The sequence below is a fragment of the Perognathus longimembris genome, chromosome 6 (genome assembly GCF_023159225.1).
Source record: "Perognathus longimembris pacificus isolate PPM17 chromosome 6, ASM2315922v1, whole genome shotgun sequence".
In the NCBI taxonomy this organism is placed as follows: Eukaryota; Metazoa; Chordata; class Mammalia; order Rodentia; family Heteromyidae; genus Perognathus; species Perognathus longimembris.
The window spans coordinates 12,312,654-12,332,402 of NC_063166.1; the positions used below are offsets into that span (position 1 = coordinate 12,312,654).

Sequence of the window (19,749 nt, forward strand, 5' to 3'; positions counted from 1 at the left end):
TGCCCTACTATGTAACTGTACCCTTTTTGCACAACACCTTGTCAAAAAATTTGTGTTTAATAAATTACAAAAAAACATATCTAGCATATATAAAATACATCCTATTTTTGTTAAAAACACATTTGTGTCGGTGCATACAAATTTAGAATAAACACCAAAACGTCAGCAAGTGATTACCTTTGGGCTTGTATTTCTGTATTATTGCTAGTCTTTTTTTGTGGTTGTGGGGCTTGAACTCAGGGCCTTGTGTGCTTACGGCCAGTGATCTTCCACTTTGAGCCACAGGTCCACTTCCGGTTCCTAACTGGTCTCGCAGGGACTTTTTCTGCCCAGGCTGGCTTCGAACTTCGAACCTTAGATCTCAGCCTCCTGAGCAGCTAGGATGACGGGCGTGAGCCACCAGCGACCGGCCCATTTTTATCCGTGTAGTTTTTCTTTACTTACTCAAAGGGCTTGTTACCATTTGCCTAAGTTAAACTATCGGCGGAGGAAAAAAACAAAAGGGACGTGATTCTCCAGGCACCAACTAAACGTCGCGACCGGTGCCAAGCGCGCAGGCGCAGCAGCTCCCGGTGGCGTTTCCTCGCGCGTGCGCCCAAAGGAGGTAAAGATTTGTAACCCGTTCCTCAGGCACCGCCAAGGCCACCACAGACAGCGCGCGGGTCCTCGCTGGAGGCGGGGCCACGTAGCCCGGAAGAGACGCCGCGTTGCGCATGCCCCTTCCTTTCCAGCCTCGGCCTCGGACCCTGAAGCCGCCGTGGTGAGTTCCTCTGAAGTTCGGGTTCCATCGTCCCCCATCCGGGCCGTCCTGCCGCCTTAGGGGCCGCGCTTCCCTGGGATCGGGTCGGGGGTCCTCCCACTCCCTTTCCGCTCACCCATTTTTAAGCAGCGAGCGTGTCTGGAGACGCGGTTCAAGGGAATGGGGTGTTCGTAATCGACGACTGGCTTTCCGATTGGCGGAGGGCAGCACGGGGGATTGAAGCCCCCTGGTGTGTTAGGGACCGGCCAGGCGAGGTGAGGGGATCACCAGATTACCCCCTCCCATGGCTCTAGTTTTGGGGGGTAGTTGTAGGAGGCTTGGGTTACGGAGCATGTCTGAAAGTGAAGGCTCTCCTCCCATACAAGAACAGCGTTGAGATTGCTCACAAGGTACAAGTCTCTGGTGGTACTCCAATACTGAGAGACTGCAGGGTCTGCGGTTGCGAGAGCGTTGTAGGTAAAGCGGATGTGCACTCCCATCCCCGTTTTGTCTTAACATTCTGGCGGCATTTTTCGAGCTGGACTGTGAGGGGGCGGCCTTCTCTGTGACTGCTACAGTATGTCTTAAGTTCTTACCCACTGAGCCTTAGTAGTTGCTGACAGGAGTGTAACTGACAGCGACTTCCTACAAAGCAGTTTGGCATCTACAGTTGCTTTCACCTGAGGGTGGTGGACTTTGGTTATTGGACACTTGAACTCGGGTCCCAGGCACTGTCCTTGAGCTTCTTTTGCTCAAGGCTAGCATTCTACCACTTGAGCCACAGTGCCACTTTTGGCTTTTTCTGTTTATGTGGTACTGAGGAATTGAACTCAAGGTTTCATGCATGCTAGACAAGCACTGTACCAGTAAATAAGCCACATTCCCAGCCCTAGAGGTGTTTTTTTTTTATTTGTAGATGTTGATGCCCAAGAAGAACCGGATTGCCATTTATGAACTCCTTTTTAAGGAGGGGGTTATGGTGGCCAAGAAGGATGTCCACATGCCCAAGCACCCAGAGCTGGCAGACAAGAATGTGCCCAACCTTCACGTCATGAAGGCCATGCAGGTATGAGATAGAGATGGAGGGATTTCCCACCAGCGTGGAAGGCCAGTGAGAAGTCAGGACAAGCTAAACTTGCTTGCTGTTCTCTGTAAGTGTAGAGCTTTAACCTTGTAGTGCTGTTTTGGGCAGTACTGGGGTTTGAACTTGGGGGGTGGCACTTAATAAGCTGGAATTCTGCTGAGACATGCCTCCGGCTGTTTTGTGTTTGTTGGTTTGGGGGGGGGGCACACAGTGCTAATGCTGTGGCTTTAACTCAGAGCCTGGCACTGTCTCTAGCTTTGTTGCTCAAGGCTAGCTTGGGCTCTACCAATTCAGCCACAGGTCCACTTCTGGCTTTTTTTTTTTTTAATTGGAGAGACTCTTGGACTTCCGTGTTCCTTTGCTTTGAGCTGAGATCCTCAGATCTTGGCCTCCATGGTAGCCAGGATTACAAGCATGAGGCACTCAGCCTGGTGGTTCTTTGTTTTGTTGGTTGTGGGGCTTGAAATGGGCTCTGGGCTCTTTCCCTGAGCCACTTTATGCTCAAGGCTGTTGAGCCACAGCACCACTTCTGGTTTTTGAGTGGTTAATTGGAGATGAGTCTCACAGGGACTTCTGCCCAGGCTAGTTTTGAACCGTGATCCTCAGATCTCAACCTTCTGAGCAGCTAGGATTACAGGTGTGTACCATCAGCGCCCAGCATCTTGGTTATTTTTTAAGCATAGGTTTCATGTCTGGGCCTGGATTAAGTAAGATCCATCTACTTTGGGCTTCCTCTTGGGATCACAGGCTTATGTCACTGCTCCCAGCTTCCCTCTGAAGTCATATGCGGTTTTCTCCTCCAACTGGCCTGGAACTGGTCTTCCCAATCTCTAGAACTGTTAATAGTTTTACGACGGGTGGTAGTACTTAGTCCAACCTGCTTCAAACTCATGCTCCTGCCTCAGCCTCCTGATAGGATTACAGATGTGAGCCCTGCCCAGCTTTAGTTATGTTTTAACAATAACTTTTTTGCCCAACAGTCTCTCAAGTCTCGGGGCTATGTGAAGGAACAGTTTGCCTGGAGGCATTTTTATTGGTACCTAACCAACGAGGGTATCCAGTATCTCCGTGATTACCTCCATCTGCCTCCTGAGATTGTGCCTGCAACCTTGCGCCGGAGCCGACCTGAGACTGGCAGGCCTCGGCCAAAAGGTATGGTGATACCTCTGAAAGGTCTGCTCTAAAACCACTACTAGAGGAGTTAATACCTGAGAAGATAATGGTTTGTTTTTTTTTGCTTGGTTGTGGGGCTTGAACTCTGGGCTTGGGCCCTGTCCCTAAGCTCTTCAGCTCAAAGCTAGTACTCTACCACTTGAGCCACATCACCACTTACGCTTTCCTGAGTGGTTAAGAGTCTCACAGTCTTTCCTGCCTGAGCTGGCTTTAAACCAAGATCCTCAGATCTCAGCCTCCTGAGTAGCTAGGATCTCAGGTGTGAGCCCCCAGTGCCCAGCAAGATAATTTTTGTAGGAGGTGAGACACTGTTCTTACCTTTATTTAGAAGGATTCTGGCTTATAGGACCTTTGGTCAAGTCTTGGAGTCTGAACTGGATCCAAATCTTTAGGCTGTCCATAAGGAAGCACTAATTAGGTATGAATATATTTTTAGTCTGTACCTATCTTACCCAATATTCATGCAGATATCTACACCCAGGGCAGAACACTTGAGTATTTACCAGCAGAATGACTCTGACTCAGTGCTTGTCCCCAGGAAGGCCATAGCAAAACTTTATAACACGTGAAAGAAGTGAAGAGTTCTGTAGTTTCATGGCCAGGGAAGCAGGAATTACAAACAAGTACACAGGAGAGAGCAGATGTGTATGTAATCACTGAGGGTGTGTGGTGTACAGGAATTGTCTTCTGGCTGCTGAGGTCATTACTGGCTTGTTGCATTTTTGTCACATGAACTTTGTTGGCACTGCAAAGTTGTGGGCTGAGGTGACCAGATGCAGAATCCTAAACATGATTGGCAAATAAAGCCATCTGTACCCCACACTTCTTGGCTTACGTGGGCTTGGAATTTATTTTTGGTACTACAGGACCAATTGTATTTTATCTACTTTGAGATTGCTTGTACTTCGATGGCAAGTAAGTTTCAGGGCAATTTACCAGATTAAATTAATACTTATAATGCTTATGTTTATGGTTAACATAGTCTTGCAGTTATGTGGCATTTTAATTGAGTTCACTAGCCCAAATTATTGATGACAAGTTTCTGTAGGAAAATGGGAATTTCTGTTTAACACTTCTTTTTTTTTTTTTTTTTTTGGCCAGTCCTGGGCCTTGGACTCAGGGCCTGAGCACTGTCCCTGGCTTCTTCCCGCTCAAGGCTAGCACTCTGCCACTTGAGCCACAGCGCCGCTTCTGGCCGTTTTCTGTATATGTGGTGCTGAGGAATCGAACCTAGGGCCTCGTGTATCCGAGGCAGGCACTCTTGCCACTAGGCTATATCCCCAGCCCTGTTTAACACTTCTGTAGTTGCTATCCCCATTAGCCCATCACATGTAAATGGTTGCCCGTGAAAACAGGAGAGCATGCCAATTTTCTTAAGAGTTTCCATGTGAGCTATACACTGGTGACTCAAAGCTGTAATCCTAGCTACTCAGGAGGCTGAGATCTAAGGATCCTGCTTCAAAGCCAACCCGGGCAAGAAAGTCAATGAGATTCTAATAAACTGCTTAGAAAAAGCCAGAAGTAGTGCTGTGGCTCAAGAGAAGAGCTCAGGGATAGTGCCTAGGTCCTGAGAGCAAGACCCATGATCCACAACAAAGAAAAGTTTCCATATTGCCGTGTGTTAACAATGTGGCTTAATTTATGTAGGTTTGGAGGGCGAGCGGCCTGCAAGACTCACAAGAGGAGAAGCTGACAGGGACACCTACAGACGGAGCGCCGTGCCCCGTGAGTAATGAGTCTTCTGTGTCTGGGGGTGGGTTTGGGGTAGGAACTCTGGATTCTCAGGCCTTGGAGATGCCAAAGTGGCCAGAAAGAGTCTTAGGTTTCAGTCTCCAGATCATCAGAACAGCCCGCATTCCTTGTTTTTCTTTTCTTTTCTTTTTTTTTTTTTTTTTGCCAGTCCTGGGCCTTGGACTCAGGGCCTGAGCACTGTCCCTGGCTTCCTTTTTGCTCAAGGCTAGCACTCTGCCACTTGAGCCACAGCGCCACTTCTGGTCGTTTTCTGTATATGTGGTGCTGGGGAATCGAACCCAGGGCCTCATGTATACGAGGCAAGCTCTCTTGCCACTAGGCCATATCCCCAGCCCCTCCTTGTTTTTCTATGTGGGGATTATGAAGAAATTCTCTGAGCCCCACAGACCTGCAACTAGAACAAAACTGAGAACTCAGTGAATCTGTACCCTCCTTTGCTTCTGGTGGGGAGCTTGAGGATAGGGCTTGCTCAGCTGTTACTGCCAAAAGAGTGGACAATCTTGTTTTGAGTAGATGTGCTTGCCTTGGCTGAGAGTGCTGGAACAGAAGTGAGGGTAGGTAAAGGCTGTAGTTAAAACGGAGAAACAAGTCTGCATTGCTGACCAAGACCTTTTCATTGAGCTAGCATTTAGTGACAGGAAATGGAGTCAGGTGGTTCGAGTGTTGTATGTTGAAATTTTCAGTTGAGTTTTTAAGAGAAATCCTGTGGAAATTATATTACACAAACACCTGAAAAAGGAGGGCAAGGAAGTCAGCCAGCGGCTCCTAGGGGAGGTACAATCTGGGCAAAGGTCCTTGGAGAGGAGGCCTGGCTTGTCTCCTGTCACGGGAGATAAAAGGTATGGGCCACAGTAAGGATTTGGGGATTGATTCTGGGGAAGATGGGGAACAGAGGAACAGGATTCAACTGAGTTGGCAGTCTGACTTTGTTGCAAAAGCAGTCAGTTGTGATGTACAAGCAAGTTGCAAAAGAGAAGTACAGTACTGACTTCTCTCCTTCCCTCTTGGTCATCTTTTCTGACTCTGTAAACTGAAATGCTCAAATATGTGAGGGAGGGGTACACTACAGCTGTGTGGTCAAACTTACGTGCATGTTGTGTGAAAAGAAACTCCAATTTTAATGGTCTTTATTGAAACCATGTTTTATTATTGGCCTGACACACCTACTCCATTTCCCATGTTAGGTACAAAGTACAAATAAATGCACAATCTAGTAGCCACACTTAATTGGTTATTGTAACACTAAGATATTTATAACCCAGTATATCTGAATGTATTGTTTCATCTTTGAAGTCATTTTGTGCACATTTCCACTTGAACTAGGTCTGCTAATAGGACAGGGTGTTTGTTGAGCCAGTCTTGCTATTGAGCCCAGTCGGGCCTTGAACTTGTTTAAGATCCTCCTCAGTTGTTCAAGTGCTGAGATTTCAGTTTTCATTTTGCTTCTGTGAGCCCTTACTGCCTTTGCCTCTTGGTTCTTCCCTTACTGAGCTCCCTCTGCAAGTTAGGTGCTGGTTTGAGGTGAGTAGCAAGTGCCTCCGTGATGGAAAACGAGGGTACGATGTAGTTAGGATGTGCTTCTTGGAGCAGTGGACAGTTGGGATGTGAGTGTGGAGGATGACATGGGGTGGGGGAAGCAGGTGCCTCAGAAGGTGTTTCCCAGCCCTGGGGGGGGTGATCTTGTACATTTGGGATAGCTTATCAAGAATGCATTGTGTGACTGGTCTCCCTTTGCTCTATAGAAAAATGGCTCTAAATTGGTGTTTCTCTTTTCTTTCTAGCTGGTGCCGACAAGAAAGCCGAGGCTGGGGCTGGGTCAGCAACTGAATTCCAGTTTGTGAGTATCCCCCTGCTTGCTTTCCCTAAGCTGTTGCTAGTATTGTCCTCACCCTGTGGTGTGGGGCATTAATTGTTCCCCCATCTTCCCCAAATCTCAAAAGGTCATACAGTATATGAGATGCAGTAGGCAAACTTTGATAAATTTATACATTCCTGAAGTGGATCATTTATGAATAAATCACTTCATATGGCAAGTTTATATTTTGTTTCATTACTACTGGTGGTTATCGTAACTCCCAGATTTATAAAGTGAAGTTTGAAAAACAGGTCTAGTTCTGAGTCATTCCATATGTATTTGTGGACACTGGGTGGGTGGCCATATACTGGTTTTAACCAATGAGGGAACTGGCCTGGGTGTCATGTGTCAAAATGGCACTCTGGCTGCTTGCTTTTAGTTGTCTGGGGATTGTGAGACCAGAAACTTGGCAAGGCCCTGAGGAAGGAAAACATGGAGTGTCCTAACCCGATGTGCTTTCTCTTGCAGAGAGGTGGATTTGGTCGTGGACGTGGTCAGCCACCCCAGTGAAGATGGAGAGGATCATTTTGTGTTGAATAAACATGTAGCCAGAAAAAATGTGTTCCTTTTGTTTGTATTATGTAGTCTGAACAAGAAAGGTTTGAAGGTGTGAATATAAATAAGGTAAGATTGGATTGGTTTGGAGCATTGTCCTTGATCAGTGACTTCCGTGACATTAGAGCTGTTGTACTTAGTCATGTGCCCTCGTGGCGGTCTGCAGCGTCCTGCAGTTGGGTCCAGTGGTGTTGTGGGTGAAGCAGCTGGGATGGGGGGGATGGAGGGGAGGCTCTTCCTAGACCGGTCACATGGTGGGAGGAGATTGTTTCCGTGACCTGGAATGAAAGTTTGTGCCCTACTGTCTGGAAAGTCCCAGAATGAAAGACAGGCTGAGAAGCCTGCCATCACTGAGGGGAAGTACTAGAAGGAATATAGGCCAAATTTACTACTTTTTTTTATCCTTTTGCCAGTCCTGGGGCTTTGACTCAGAGCCTGAGCAATGTCCAATGCCGGCATTGTAGTCTTGATATTAAGCGTGTTTGCCTGAAGTGCATGGGACCCTGAGTTCAAGCCCTAGCACTGAAAGGCATAAAAAATATGAAAGTGGTTGCCCAAACATCTGGAATGACAAGGAGTTTTCACTTTCCAGCACTTGGGGCAATGGCTTTCAGTAACCCAGGGATCCCTCAAAAGGGCAAAGGGGGTTTTCTCAAGGTCTTGTTGAACCTACAACATGAATTTTTTAAAAAGTGAGGCCAGCTTTCCAGGGCTGACTTAGAGTGAGTGCCATAGAGGTTTGGTGGGAAATGAGGTGTGGAAGAGCATAGCATAGTGCAGTCAGTGCCAGAAGGGAGTCCTAGTATAGCTGCTGAGAGCTTAAGACAACAACTTTGCCTTGCCTTAAGCAATGTGGTTGTAAATAGGTGCTCTTGGGCACTTGTCGAGACTGACCCACTAAGGTATGGGCTTTAATCCTACACAGCAGACAAGTGTGTTTGGGGGAATTCTGGAAGCTTGGGAAGAATTTGTTTATTATGTATGGGTCAGTGAAAGTGTAAAGCCAGGCACAGTAGCTAAATGGGATGAGGTCAGGTGAGTTGTGGTCTCAGACCCTCTACTGATGGGTCACCTGGTAGCCCTGTGATTCCAACTGTGGTGAGGCCTAGGATCAAGGTGCAGACTGGCCTGGTTCGTAAGCAAGGCAAAAAGGTGGCATGGTTTAAGTGCTAGCCTGGCAAGTGTAGGACCTGAGTTAACTCCAGTACTGCCAAAAGAAAACATGCCCCAAACTAGAGGTGGTAATGCTTGAGCCACTCATAGGTCCTGTTAGGCCACTAGATGGCACCTGATGGCAACTCCAAATGTATGCATCAACTTCGTCCTGGGAGGTGATCTGAAATCTGAACTACCAAGAAATAGAAGCTTGCTTGTCAGAAAGAAGCAGTGTTTGGGGACGCTTGTTTCAGCACAGCCTTGGCTGCCCTGCCAAAGACTTTTTTTAAATTGAATTTTTCAGATGGCTTGAATGATAACAAGTGGTTTACTCCATGTCCACATGCCTTGTGATTGTTTAACCTGGATTCCACACTGAAATGTTAGTTCCAGCACTTTGCTTTCCACCAAGGCCAGCCTTGGTAATTTCCTGGCCTTAAAGTGTCACTTTTTCAAGGAGAGATCTTTGCCAACTTTCCCTCATGACTTAGTTTGAGTTTTGTTTTTTTGGGTTTTGTTTTTCAGCTAAGAGCCTCAATTTGTAGTATAGGCTGGCCTTGAACTTAACATCCCTTTGTTTCTGCTTCCTAAGTTCTAGAATTCCAGGCCTGCACTCTCAGCCCTAGCTCAGAGTACATATATTCTTCAAGGTCACCTATGGGGTCTAGGTATATGGGTCAAGTGGTAGAACATGTCTAATAAGCATTGAAGCCTTGAGTTCAAGCCCCAATACTAAGAAGGGGGGTGGGGGGGGGAAATCATCCTTAGACTCAAGAAACACTAAGGAATCCAGAGCATGTGGATGAAGGCAAGCCTGAGTCCCTCTGGTAGGTTGTAATAGCCTGGTGGTCATTCCACAGCTGCTCAGGAATGAGAGCTCTGACAAGCCCCTCAGTCTTAACTAGAAAAACACCACCAAATGCCACATAAAGGGTAAATCAAAGGCAAGGCATCAGGTTATGCCTGTAATCCTAACTACACAGGAAGCTGAGATCTGAGCATCATGGTTTGAAGCCAGCCCAGGCAAGAAATTCCATGAGATTTATCTGCAATTAACCAAAAATAAGTGGAGCTGAAGCTTAAATGGCCGAGTGCTAGCCGTGAGCAAGAAAGCTCAAGGATGGCTCAGGCTGAGAATTCAAGCCCCAGGACTGGCAAAAAAAAAAAAAGGTAAATTAAATTGCTCATTTTCATCAACTCTTAGTCTGGCTAATTTTTTAAGCCCACTGTACACCCACAGGTGCAGAATGTGGATTTGCTGGTGGTGCTGGCTCATTCCTGCAATCTTAGTTACTCAGCAGTCAAGAGTTCTGGCAATCCAGGTTCAAAGCCAGCCTCAGAAAAATTTGAGACTCCCACCTCCAACTAACCGGCAAAAGGCTGGAGGTGAAGATGTGGCTCAAGTGGTAGTGCATCATCTTTGGGTGAAAAGGTTAAACAAGCACAAGGCCCTGAGTTCAAGCCCCAATAGTGGTGCACACACATAAGTAAGAACCCAGATTTTATTTTGAAAATGATACTTAGTCACTCCAAAATGTGAAAGCAGCAGGTGGTGGAGAAAGGGGCAACACCCATAGAAGGTACAAATAGCATTAAGTTCTGTCCTCACTGCAGAAGAGTGGACTGAGGTTGGTCTGCACAGTGACACAGTGGGGCACAGTGTGGTCCTGGCTTAGTCAATGCTGCCATAAACTGGGGCCTGCTAGTGGGGAGGACAGGGAAATCCATCATTTGATTGCTCAGTTTTAGAAAGGGAAATTAGGACAGAATGAGGGCATTGGCAGGGAGGGGGATGAAAGGGACTGTTTAAAAGTTACAGCCCATAGAAGGCCTGGAGCCTATTTCTACTTAGAAGTACTTTACTGGAAGCCTGTGATAAATGCATGGCATAGGTCCAAAAAAACGGCCTCTGGAAAAATCAGCGCTGCATGGTTTACTGACATATCAAAGAGGCTATTGTGAGGGAAAGGGCATCTTTAAAAATAAAATGGGAGAGGATGCCCAAGCTGAGGGACTAAGCAGGCCTCCAAATGGGTCAAAACTTAAGAATCCTATGAATCAAATGAGAGTTTTAAATCCTGAAGAGTAACTGTCCCCATTCCCCCCCCCAAGTAAATAGTTCTAGTTTATCAAAGTACACAAAAAGTTGGAAGTAGGAAGGGTGACATTGTTCAAAAAGAAATATATTCTTGGGAATGGGAATGTGGCTTAGTGGTAGAGTGCTTGCCTAACATGCATGAAGCCCTAGGTTTGATTACTCTACCAAATAGAAAAGGCTGGAAGTAACTGTGGCTCAAGTGGTAGAGTGCTGCTAGCCTTGAGCAAAAGAAGCTCAGGGACAGTGCTCAGGCCCTCAGTTCAAGCCCCTGCACTGGCAGAAAAAGAAAATGTATTCTTTATCTGGTTAATAAAATTGTAACCCCTCTGTACATCACATTTATTTATCTGCTGGTCCTGTGGTTGAACCTGGGGCCAGGGCTCTGCCCCTGAGCCTCTTTGTGCTCAAGAATAGCACTCTACCATTTGAGCCACAGTGCCACTTCCGGCTTTCTCTGGGTAGTTTTGTTTTTGTTTGTTTTTTGGGGGGGCCAGTCCTGGGCTTGTACTCAGGGCCTGAGCACTGTCCCTGGCTTCTTCTTGCTCAAGGCTAGCACTCTGCCACTTGAGCCACAGCGCCACTTCTGGCCATTTTCTATATATGTGGTGCTGGGGAATCGAACCCAGGGCTTCAGGTATAAGAGGCAAGCACTCTTGCCACTAGGCCATATCCCCAGCCCCTTTTTTTGGGGGATAGTTTATAGGAGATAAAAGTCTCATGGATTTTCCTGTCTCTTGCATGGTTAGAGTTACAGGTGGGAGCCACCAGTGCCCAGCTACATCACCTTTATAATAAAATTTTTTAAGTTTGATAAGTTTCTTAATATGGAAGCAGTTGACTGGGGGATGGTCAGCTAATATTTTGACATCTTTGAAGATTTCACCTTCCACTGAAATTAAAATTTTATTTAGATGCTGGGGATCAAACCCAGGGTCTTGTATATATAAAGCAACTGCTCTACCATGGGGGTACACCCCTAGCCCATTTTAGTATGGCAATCTTCAAACACAAAATAACCATTATTATAAATAAACCACAATACACCTCAGTAGTCATCAACATTCTGCCTTTTTTTTTTTTTTGCCAGTCCTGGGCCTTGGACTCAGGGCCTGAGCACTGTCCCTGGCTTCATTTTTGCTCAAGGCTGGCACTCTGCCACTTCTGGCCATTTTCTATATATGTGGTGCTGAGGAACTGAACCCAGGGTCTCATACAAGGCAAGCACTCTTGCCACTAGGCCATAGTCCCAGCCCTCTACTTCCTTTTTTTTTTTTTAATGAAGGGCCTGGGTGCTGTCCCCTGAGCTCTTCTGCTCAAGGCAAGCTCTACTACTTTGAGCTACAGTGCCACTTCTGGTTTTCTGGTGGTTAATTGGAGATAAGTGTCTGAAGACCTTCCTGCCCAGGCTTGCCTTGAACTGCGATCCTCGGATATCAGCCTCCTGTGAGGCTAGGATTACAGGTATGAGCCACTGGTGCCTACCTGGCTTTATTGTTCTTACATTTTTGTCCTACTAATGCCCACTCCCTGGTCCAAGGTGGAGTAAGGAACCTGTGAAAAATCAGTCTTTTGTATTTAACTCACCTTGGAAGTTACTGCAGATGGCCCCTGATGTGGGACCAAGAGAATGCTGTGTGATCTTCATTCAGAAGGCTTTCAGGTATGTTGGATGTAATGCTCCCACAGATACATTAGGTCTTTCCATGCTGGACAACTGATGGCTCTACAAATATAATATGGTTCTAATGGACAGTAGGTTATCTTTTTTTTTTTTTGCCTGCCAGTCCTGGGCCTTGAACTCAGGGCCTGAGCACTGTCCCTGGCTTCTTTCTGCTCAAGGCTAGCACTCTACCACTTGAGCCACAGCGCCACCTCTGGCCGTTTTCTATATATGTGGTGCTGGGGAATCGAACCCAGAGCTTCATGTATGCGAGGCAAGCACTCTTGCCACTAGGCCACATTCCCAGCCCAGTAGGTTATCTTTTGCTTAGCTCTGTGTGTGGCACACACACGCGGCTCTCTTTTATACCTGGTTTTGTGATAACTGCTGAGTGAAATAAGCAGGGATAATTGAGACGCAGATCCTGTCTTCAAAAACACCGAAATACACAGTGAATTACAAGACGATGACAACGAAGTTCACCATCACTTGGACGGAAGGTCAGAGACGCATCAAATTTCTGGTTTAGGAATCGGTGTAGACATGGGTGACGGTTTACGTCTGCTTTCTACCCAGGGCCTTGCACTACAAGACGAGAGCTCTCTCTGCGCCAATGAGTAAATAGCTGCAGAATAAGGAGCTGTTTTTTCCTAACCGACAAGCTCCATCCCGCCAGGCTCCCAAGGCCAGGCCCCCTCCCTCCGGTGCGGGTCCCCATCCCAGGCAGCCGGGGTGCACCTCCTCCACGAGCTTCAACCCACCTCGCCTCTCCCCCGACCTTCCACCGGCTCGGCCGCGCCTCCCCGACGGCCCGGCAGGACCTGAGCCCCGGGGCCGTGACCTTGGGGCCAGCCGGAGCCGCGGACTCGAGCCTTGACCTTGGGCAAAGGCCTTGCTTTCCACGGGCCGGTGCTGCGGGCCGGCGGGGCACGCGTGCCCTCCCTGGGCCCCGCCGCGTGCCCGGTGTCCCGCCGCGCGCGTCGCCAGGCCCGCACCCCCACGCCGCCCGCGTAGCCGCCGCCCGCACCCGCGCGGCCTCTTCCCTCCAGACGTTCGTTTACGCCTCGCGCGCTGGGAGGGCGGGATTCCCGAACGGCGCCTACGCCGGGAGCGCGCGGCGCCGCCCGTCCGCCGCCGCCGCGGCCTTACGCCGCTGACGCAGCGCGCCCAAGATGGCGGCGCGGTCGTCGTCGGGGGTGGCGGCGGCAGAGGGGGCGGCGGCCGTGGCAGCCGCGGCGACGGCATCCGTGGCGGCGGTGGCGGAGGCGCGAGGCTTGGGTCGGCGGGAATGAGGCGGCCGCGGCCGGCGAGCGGCGGAGCCGTGTAGCGGAGAAGCGGTTCCCTCCCGTCTCCTGGCTTCCCTCGGCCGGCCCGCGTGTGCGCGCGTGCGCGGCCGTCCCGAGCAGGCTCCCCACCCCTCGACTCCGCGACCCGCATCGCTCCCCCACCCGGGCCCGGAGGATGATGAAGCTCAAGTCGAACCAGACCCGCACCTATGACGGCGACGGCTACAAGAAGCGGGCCGCGTGCCTGTGTTTCCGCAGCGAGAGTGAGGAGGAGGTGAGGCGGCGGGCGCGGCGGGCTGGGGGCGCCGGCCGGGGCCGCGGCGTGGGGTGGGTGTCGCCCCGCTCGGCCCCCGACAAGTTCCGGCGGGGTTTCCTGAGGCGAGGAAGCCGGGAGGAAGGAGAACGGACGCTGAGGCCGAGGGGAAGCGGCGGGAGCGCGGCCGGAGCGGGGGCGGGGGGAGCTCGCCTCGCCGGGGCCCTCGAGGCCGGCCGCCTGTCACCCCGGAGCGTGGCCGCGGGACGAGGGTGTGTGTGGGGGAAGCGGCGGACCGGACTCCCCGACTCTGCTCCGAGCCCGTCCGCTCCGCGCCTGTCAGCGCCGCACGTGTGTGCGGAGGCCGCGGTGCACGAGGCGCCGGCCGGCCTTGGTGGCCGGAGGATGGTCGGGTTCCCGGGCGCACTCGGGACGCGGCCGCATCACGGGTCTGTGAGCCCGGAGGTTGGGGGTGGGGACGGGGGAGGTCTCGGCGAGCCGGAGGGCGTCGGGCACCCGCTGGAGCCACAAGGTCTTGACGCAAGTGCGCCGGTTATGTCCGACGGTGTGGCCCACGAAGAAAGGACGCTGGATAAAACGATCATTGTGGACTGAAATTTCCTCTTTCATTGTAATTGGAAAGAACCTAAAGCGAGACTAAAGGTCTTTGCTGCTCTGATGGACTTCTGCCCTGTAGGAAGGAAGACTCATAGGGTTAAATTTGCTAAGAAAATAGAAATATTTTAGGATCCATTTCTTCCTCCTCCTCCTCCTCCTCCTCTTTCCTTCCTTTCCTGCTCCTCCCTCCCTCCCCCTTTAAGGGGGTTGGGGGGGGGCGGAATCTCAGCTTCCCAAAGCTGTTTCTGTGGTGATGAAGGGATTTTTTTTAGAGAAGGCACATGCTTTGCAAATCCACAAAGAATAGCTGCTTTGGAAATTCATAAGATGCTTGTGGGAACACATTTCTCTCGTGTGTATGGTGGTAAAATGGCAGTTAGCCTGGAAACAATGAAGGACAGTGAAATTCAATCCGTTATATTATGGCATTTAGCAGTGGGCTCTGGTGGCAGGGCCTGCAAGTACAGTGCATGGTGTTGAAATGGGGGAAAGGAACTTGACCCGTTAGTTATGAAAAGAAGCTGTGATGAAAGGGACAGATGGGCTGCCAGGAGCTGCTGTCCAGAGGTATTTGAAAGGAAGTGGGAATTTAAATGATTGCCTGGAGAAAATTAGTGGAGCATTAATTGTGCATTTGGAAAGATGTCATGTGTGTCCTTCAGCAAAGCAGGAGAGATTTGGAAATGCATACTTTGTGTCCATTTATTATGAAAGTCCCCAAAGAAGTTGCCAGGCCATAGTGCTTTTGAGCAGGGACCTGCTGTAAATTATGAGCTGTTTGGAAAGCATACTTGGGTAAAATACAATTATTGGTAGTGGTGACTATTCTGGAGGCTTTGTTCTCTTTCTTATCCTGTCATATTACGGTAAATCAGATGGGATCACAGGCTGTTAACTAGAGGAAAAACTAATTAGCATAATAACATGTCTTACTATACAGTACTATGGTTAAATCGGTGAGCACCCCAATTATAAGTAGGATGATGTATAATTTACTTGTATGAGTGATGCAAGACTTTAAAAAAACACACACTAGAATTTGAAAACATGTATTTGGGATAAATTGGAAACCCCATCAAGATAAGCAAACTAATGAAGACTTGATTCCCCCTTCTTTTGTTTTATAGTGTACTGAAATTAATAGTGCTGAGATTGTATAATTATTTTCCAGTTTTAGCTGCCCAACTGCCTTGTGCAAGTCGAACCAGCCAAAGGATTTGCATTTTAGAAGCTTAAAATTTTAAACTGTTAAAAGAGGTTTCTTCAGTGGATTAAGCCACTTGCTTGATGATGGAGTTTCCTTTAGTGACTATCTTCTTGAACATTGGTTAATGAGCAGAAGAATCATGTAAATCTTTAATTATAGATTCTGTGGGATCAGGGAAGAACAAGAAAATTAATGAAGTGGGCTGATTTTAGACTTTTCAGTTCAATTACACAAGCCTACTGTGGGTGTGGCACTCTGTGTGGGATTTTAATGATAGCATTTCTTTATCTAGAGTAGTTTTAGTTGAGGTTCCCTTATTGGAAATGATTTTTGTATTACAAAATAATTTCTAGGGTGCTGTTCAACTCTCAGACTATATAATTGTATTGAAAGGGAAGTAATTTGTTAGTTCCAGGAGAACTTATGTTCTCAATAGACCTGACAGAGACTGGAAGTACTAGCTGCCATATGCTGTGGGGAAAATGAAATTCAAACTTCCTAGGACTTTACCCTTCCCTTCCCTCCCTCCCTCCCTCCCTCCCTCCCTCCCTCCCTCCCTCCCTCCCTTCCTTCCTTCCTTCCTTCCTTCCTTCCTTCCTTCTTTCCTTCCTTCCTTCCTTCCTTCCGTCCTTCCGTCCTGGGGCTTGAACGCTGGGCCTGGGCGCTCAGCTCATGGCTAGTGCTCTACCACTTTGAGCCAAAGTACCACTTCCCATTTTCTGGTGGTTAATTGGAGATAAGAGTCTCAAGGACTTTTTCCTGCCCAGGCTGGCTTTGAACCCAAATGCTCAGATCTCAGCCCATGAGTACCTAGGATTATGCGTGAGCCACCAGTGCCTGGCCAGTTTTATTTTTTAATAGGTACTATGGCTTTAATAAAAATAGACTCTTTTAGAGAATATTGGTGTAATAAAGTAGTAATATAAATATAAACAGGACCTTGATTTCTGATATTTGTTTATTTATTGCCAGTCCTGGGGCTTGAACTCAGGGTCTGAGCACTGTCCCTAGCTTCTTTTTGCTCAAGGCTAGCATGCTACCTCTTGAACCACAGCGCCACTTCTGGCTTTTTCTGTTTATGTGGTGCTGAGGAATCGAACTAGGCAAGCACTCTATCTCTAAGCCACATTCCCAGTCTGATTTTTAAACTTAACTACTACCAAGAAACAATGTGAAGAAAGAGGTGAAATCATTGAGATGTTAATTAACTGTGAATCAAGTTTTCTATCATTCTTCTTTTTCGGTCTGGGAAACTTTATTGTCCAGCAATAAGAAGAGCCAGAATTTTAGAACCTAGCCTCATTGAGAACTAGGTTCTCTGCTACGAGTATGAAGGAAATAGCCATGGAGGGAGCCTAGAGTTCAGTGGAGATCCAACAACATGGTGGAAATGAGTTCTCTTTCTTTCAAATTTCTGGCTGCTTTTCACGTTCATAAAATGAAAGTTAACAAGACCCCAACATGCAAGTTCTGCTGTTATTAGCTCCCCCTTTCCCCCATCCTGGGGATTTGAACTCAGGGTTTTGTACTTACTGGCTAAGTGCTCTGAAATTTGAGCCACACTTCAGCCTTTGCTCTGATTTTTTTTTTTTTTTGATAGGGTCTAGCTTTTTTTGTGCTGGCTGACCTGAAATTGCAGTCTTCTAATCTCTACCTCCTGAATAGCAAGGACTACAGGCTGGAGCCTCTTAAGTTTAGGGCTTCAAGCTCTTGTTTTACTTTCTTGCTTATGGCTGTTGCTTCACCACTTGTGCCACATCTCACGTCTGACAGTTTGCTGGTTAATTGGAGATGGTAGTCTCACAGACTTTTCTGCCTAGGGTGGCTTCACCCAGGTCTGAGGCTCCTGAGTAGATAGACTTACTAGACGTAAGCCACTGGCACCTGGCTTATTATTCATGTTCTTATAAATTAAAATCTTTTAAATTACAGGTATTTGAATAATGTATTTGTCATGGTACTTTGAACTTCCTATACAGAATGGGCAGCTTAGCTAATATCCACTTAAGCCATCTTGGCGCAGTGAATGTCTGCTGTTATTCTGCAGGCTGCTGGTCTGCTATAAACCAACAGTGGCCTTCCAAAAGCTGAATTCGTGATTACAAAGAGTCATTTATATTTATTCCTGTATCTGTTCATGCTCATTGTGCTTGTTGCAATTCTGCAACCTAATTCTATACTTGAGTTCAAAAGGATAGTTTACTAAGTAATATTTATGGGGCTGGGAATATGGCCTAGTGGCAAGAGTGCTTGCCTTGCATACATGAAGCCCTGTGTTCAATTCCTTAGCACCACATATACAGAAAAAGACATATGTAGTGCTGTGGCTCAAGTGGCAGAGTGCTAGCCTTGAGCAGAAAGAAGCCAGGGACAGTGCCCAGGCCCTGAGTTCAAGCCCCAGGACTGGCAAAAAAAAAAAAAAAAAGTAGCATTTAAAATGCTTTAGAAAGACTACAAATGCAAGTCACTAAAAGAAATTATTGCTTAATTATATGGACTAACAAACTGGAAAAGATTGGGAAGGTAATGTTAAGAATGCAGAAGGAGGGGCTGGGAATATGGCTTAGTAGTGAAGTGTTTGCCTTGCATACACAAAGCCCTGGGTTCGATTCCCCAGCACCACATAAACAGAAAAAGCCAGAAGTGGCACTGTGGCTCAAGTGGTAGAGTGCTAGCCTTGAGCAAAAAAAAAAAAAAAGAAGCCAGGCCCTAAGTCCAAGGTCCCCAGGATACCCACCCCCCCCCCAAAAAAAAAAAAAGAAAAGAAAAGGGCTGAGATCTGAGTATTGAGGTTTGAAGCCAGCCTGGGCAGAAAAGTCTCTTTTTTTTTTTTTTGGCCAGTCCTGGGCCTTGAACTCAGGGCCTGAGCACTGTCCCTGGCTTCTTTTTGCTTAAGGCTAGCACTCTGCCACTTGAGCCACAGTGCCACTTCTGGCCATTTTCTGTATATGTGGTGCTGGGGAATCGAACCCAGGGCCTCATGTATACAAGACAAGCACTCTTGCCACTAGGCCATATCCCCAGCCCTAGAAAAGTCTCTTGAGGTTGGTTTTTTTTCTTTATTGTCAAAGTGCTGTACAGAGAGAGGGGTTACAGTTTTATACGTAAGGCAGTGAGGACTTTTCTTATCCAACTTGTTACCTCCTCCCTCACTTTTCCCCTGCCTTCCTCTCTCCCCATTCCCCCCCCCCCTTTTTTTTTTTTTGGACAGTCCTGGAGCTTGAACTCAGGGCCTGGGCACTGTCCCTGAGCCTCTTTGTGCTCAAAGCTAGTGCTCTACTACTTGAGCCACAGCACCACTTCTGGCTTTTTTTGAATAGTTTATTTGAAGTAAGATTCTCATATACTTTCCTGCTCGGGCTGGCTTTGAACTGTGATCCTCAGATCTCAGCCACCTAACTAGTTAGGATTACAGGTATGAACTGGTGCTTGGCTTCTGAGACTTTCTTGTCATGGGTCTTGAACTCTGGGCCTGGGCATTGTCCATGCGCTCTTCAGCTCAAGGCTAGCGCTCTACCACTTGAGCCATAGTTACCACTTTGCGTTTTCTGGTAGTTAATTAGATATAAGAGTCTCATAGACTTTCTTGCTAGAGCTGGTTTTGAATGGCTATCCTCAGATCTCAGTCTCCTGAGTAGCAAGGATTAAAGAAGTTAGCCACTGGCGCCCGGCTGCTGAGGTTCTTTATCTCCAATAAAGCTAAAAGTGAAGCTGTGGCTCAAGGGGTAGAGTACCAGCCTTGAGTGAAAAAGCCAAGTGAGAGATTGGGGCCTTCAAGCCCTGGTTTTGGCTCAAAAAGTAAATAAATAGCCTGGCACTTGTGGCTCATGTCTGTAATTCTAACTCCTGCAAAGGCTGCAGTCTGAGGATCATAGTTCAAAGCCAGCCTTGGCAGGAATATCCAGAGATTCTTTTTTTGGGGGGAGCGGGGTGTGGTCCTGGAGCTTTCACTCAGGGCCTGGGCACTGTCCCTGGGCCTCTTTGTGCTCAAGGCTAACGTTCTACCACATGAGCCACAGAGCCACTTCTGACTTTTTTTTTTTTTTTGCCAGTCCTGGGGCTTGAACTCAGGGCCTGAGCACCGTCCCTGGCTTTTTTTTTTTTTTTTTTAGTAGTTTTGGAGATAAGAGTCTCTTGGGAACTTTTCTACCCAGGCTGGCTTCAAAGTGCCATCCTTAGATCTCATCCTCCTGTATAGCTAGGATTACAGATGTGAGCCATAATACCTGGCTCCACAAGATTATCATCTCTAGATAATCACTAAAAAAGCCACAAGTGGAGCTGTGCAAGTGATAGAGCACTAGCCTTAAACAA

The 19,749-nt window shown here is 47.8% G+C and overlaps 2 protein-coding genes across 3 annotated transcripts in view; both read left to right on the forward strand.

Annotated features, from left to right (window-relative positions):
* The first annotated feature begins 680 nt into the window (after window positions 1–680).
* On the forward strand, window positions 681–7,163 carry Rps10 (ribosomal protein S10). 2 transcript variants are annotated; one of them, XM_048347931.1, is made up of 6 exons: window positions 681–760; window positions 1,656–1,805; window positions 2,804–2,975; window positions 4,644–4,721; window positions 6,530–6,639; window positions 6,672–7,163. In XM_048347931.1, exons 2-6 carry the CDS (start codon window positions 1,656–1,658, stop codon window positions 6,702–6,704), a joined length of 543 nt encoding a protein of 180 aa, XP_048203888.1. In that variant the 5' UTR covers window positions 681–760; the 3' UTR covers window positions 6,705–7,163. The 2 variants fall into 2 exon arrangements, with proteins under 2 accessions (XP_048203888.1, XP_048203889.1); XM_048347932.1 differs by having other exon boundaries at window positions 719–760; window positions 6,530–6,585; window positions 7,072–7,163.
* A 6,226-nt stretch (window positions 7,164–13,389) lies between these two features.
* The window catches only part of Nudt3 (nudix hydrolase 3), a 44,695-nt gene continuing 38,335 nt past the window's right edge, over window positions 13,390–19,749 (forward strand). The window contains exon 1 of the mRNA XM_048347933.1: window positions 13,390–13,631. Within this exon, the coding sequence (XP_048203890.1) occupies window positions 13,533–13,631 (99 nt within the window). The 5' untranslated portion in view covers window positions 13,390–13,532. The remainder of the gene's footprint in view (window positions 13,632–19,749) is intronic.

What these genes read in the sequence shown, in the direction of transcription:
- Rps10 (XM_048347931.1), top strand. Translation starts at nt 1,656, where the DNA reads ATGTTGATGCCCAAGAAGAACCGGATTGCCATTTATGAACTCCTTTTT. An exon ending in ACGTCATGAAGGCCATGCAG is followed by an intron (nt 1,806 to 2,803) that starts GTATGAGATAGA and finishes TTTGCCCAACAG; the next exon opens with TCTCTCAAGTCTCGGGGCTA. An exon ending in TGCTAGTATTGTCCTCACCC is followed by an intron (nt 6,640 to 6,671) that starts TGTGGTGTGGGG and finishes GTTCCCCCATCT; the next exon opens with TCCCCAAATCTCAAAAGGTC.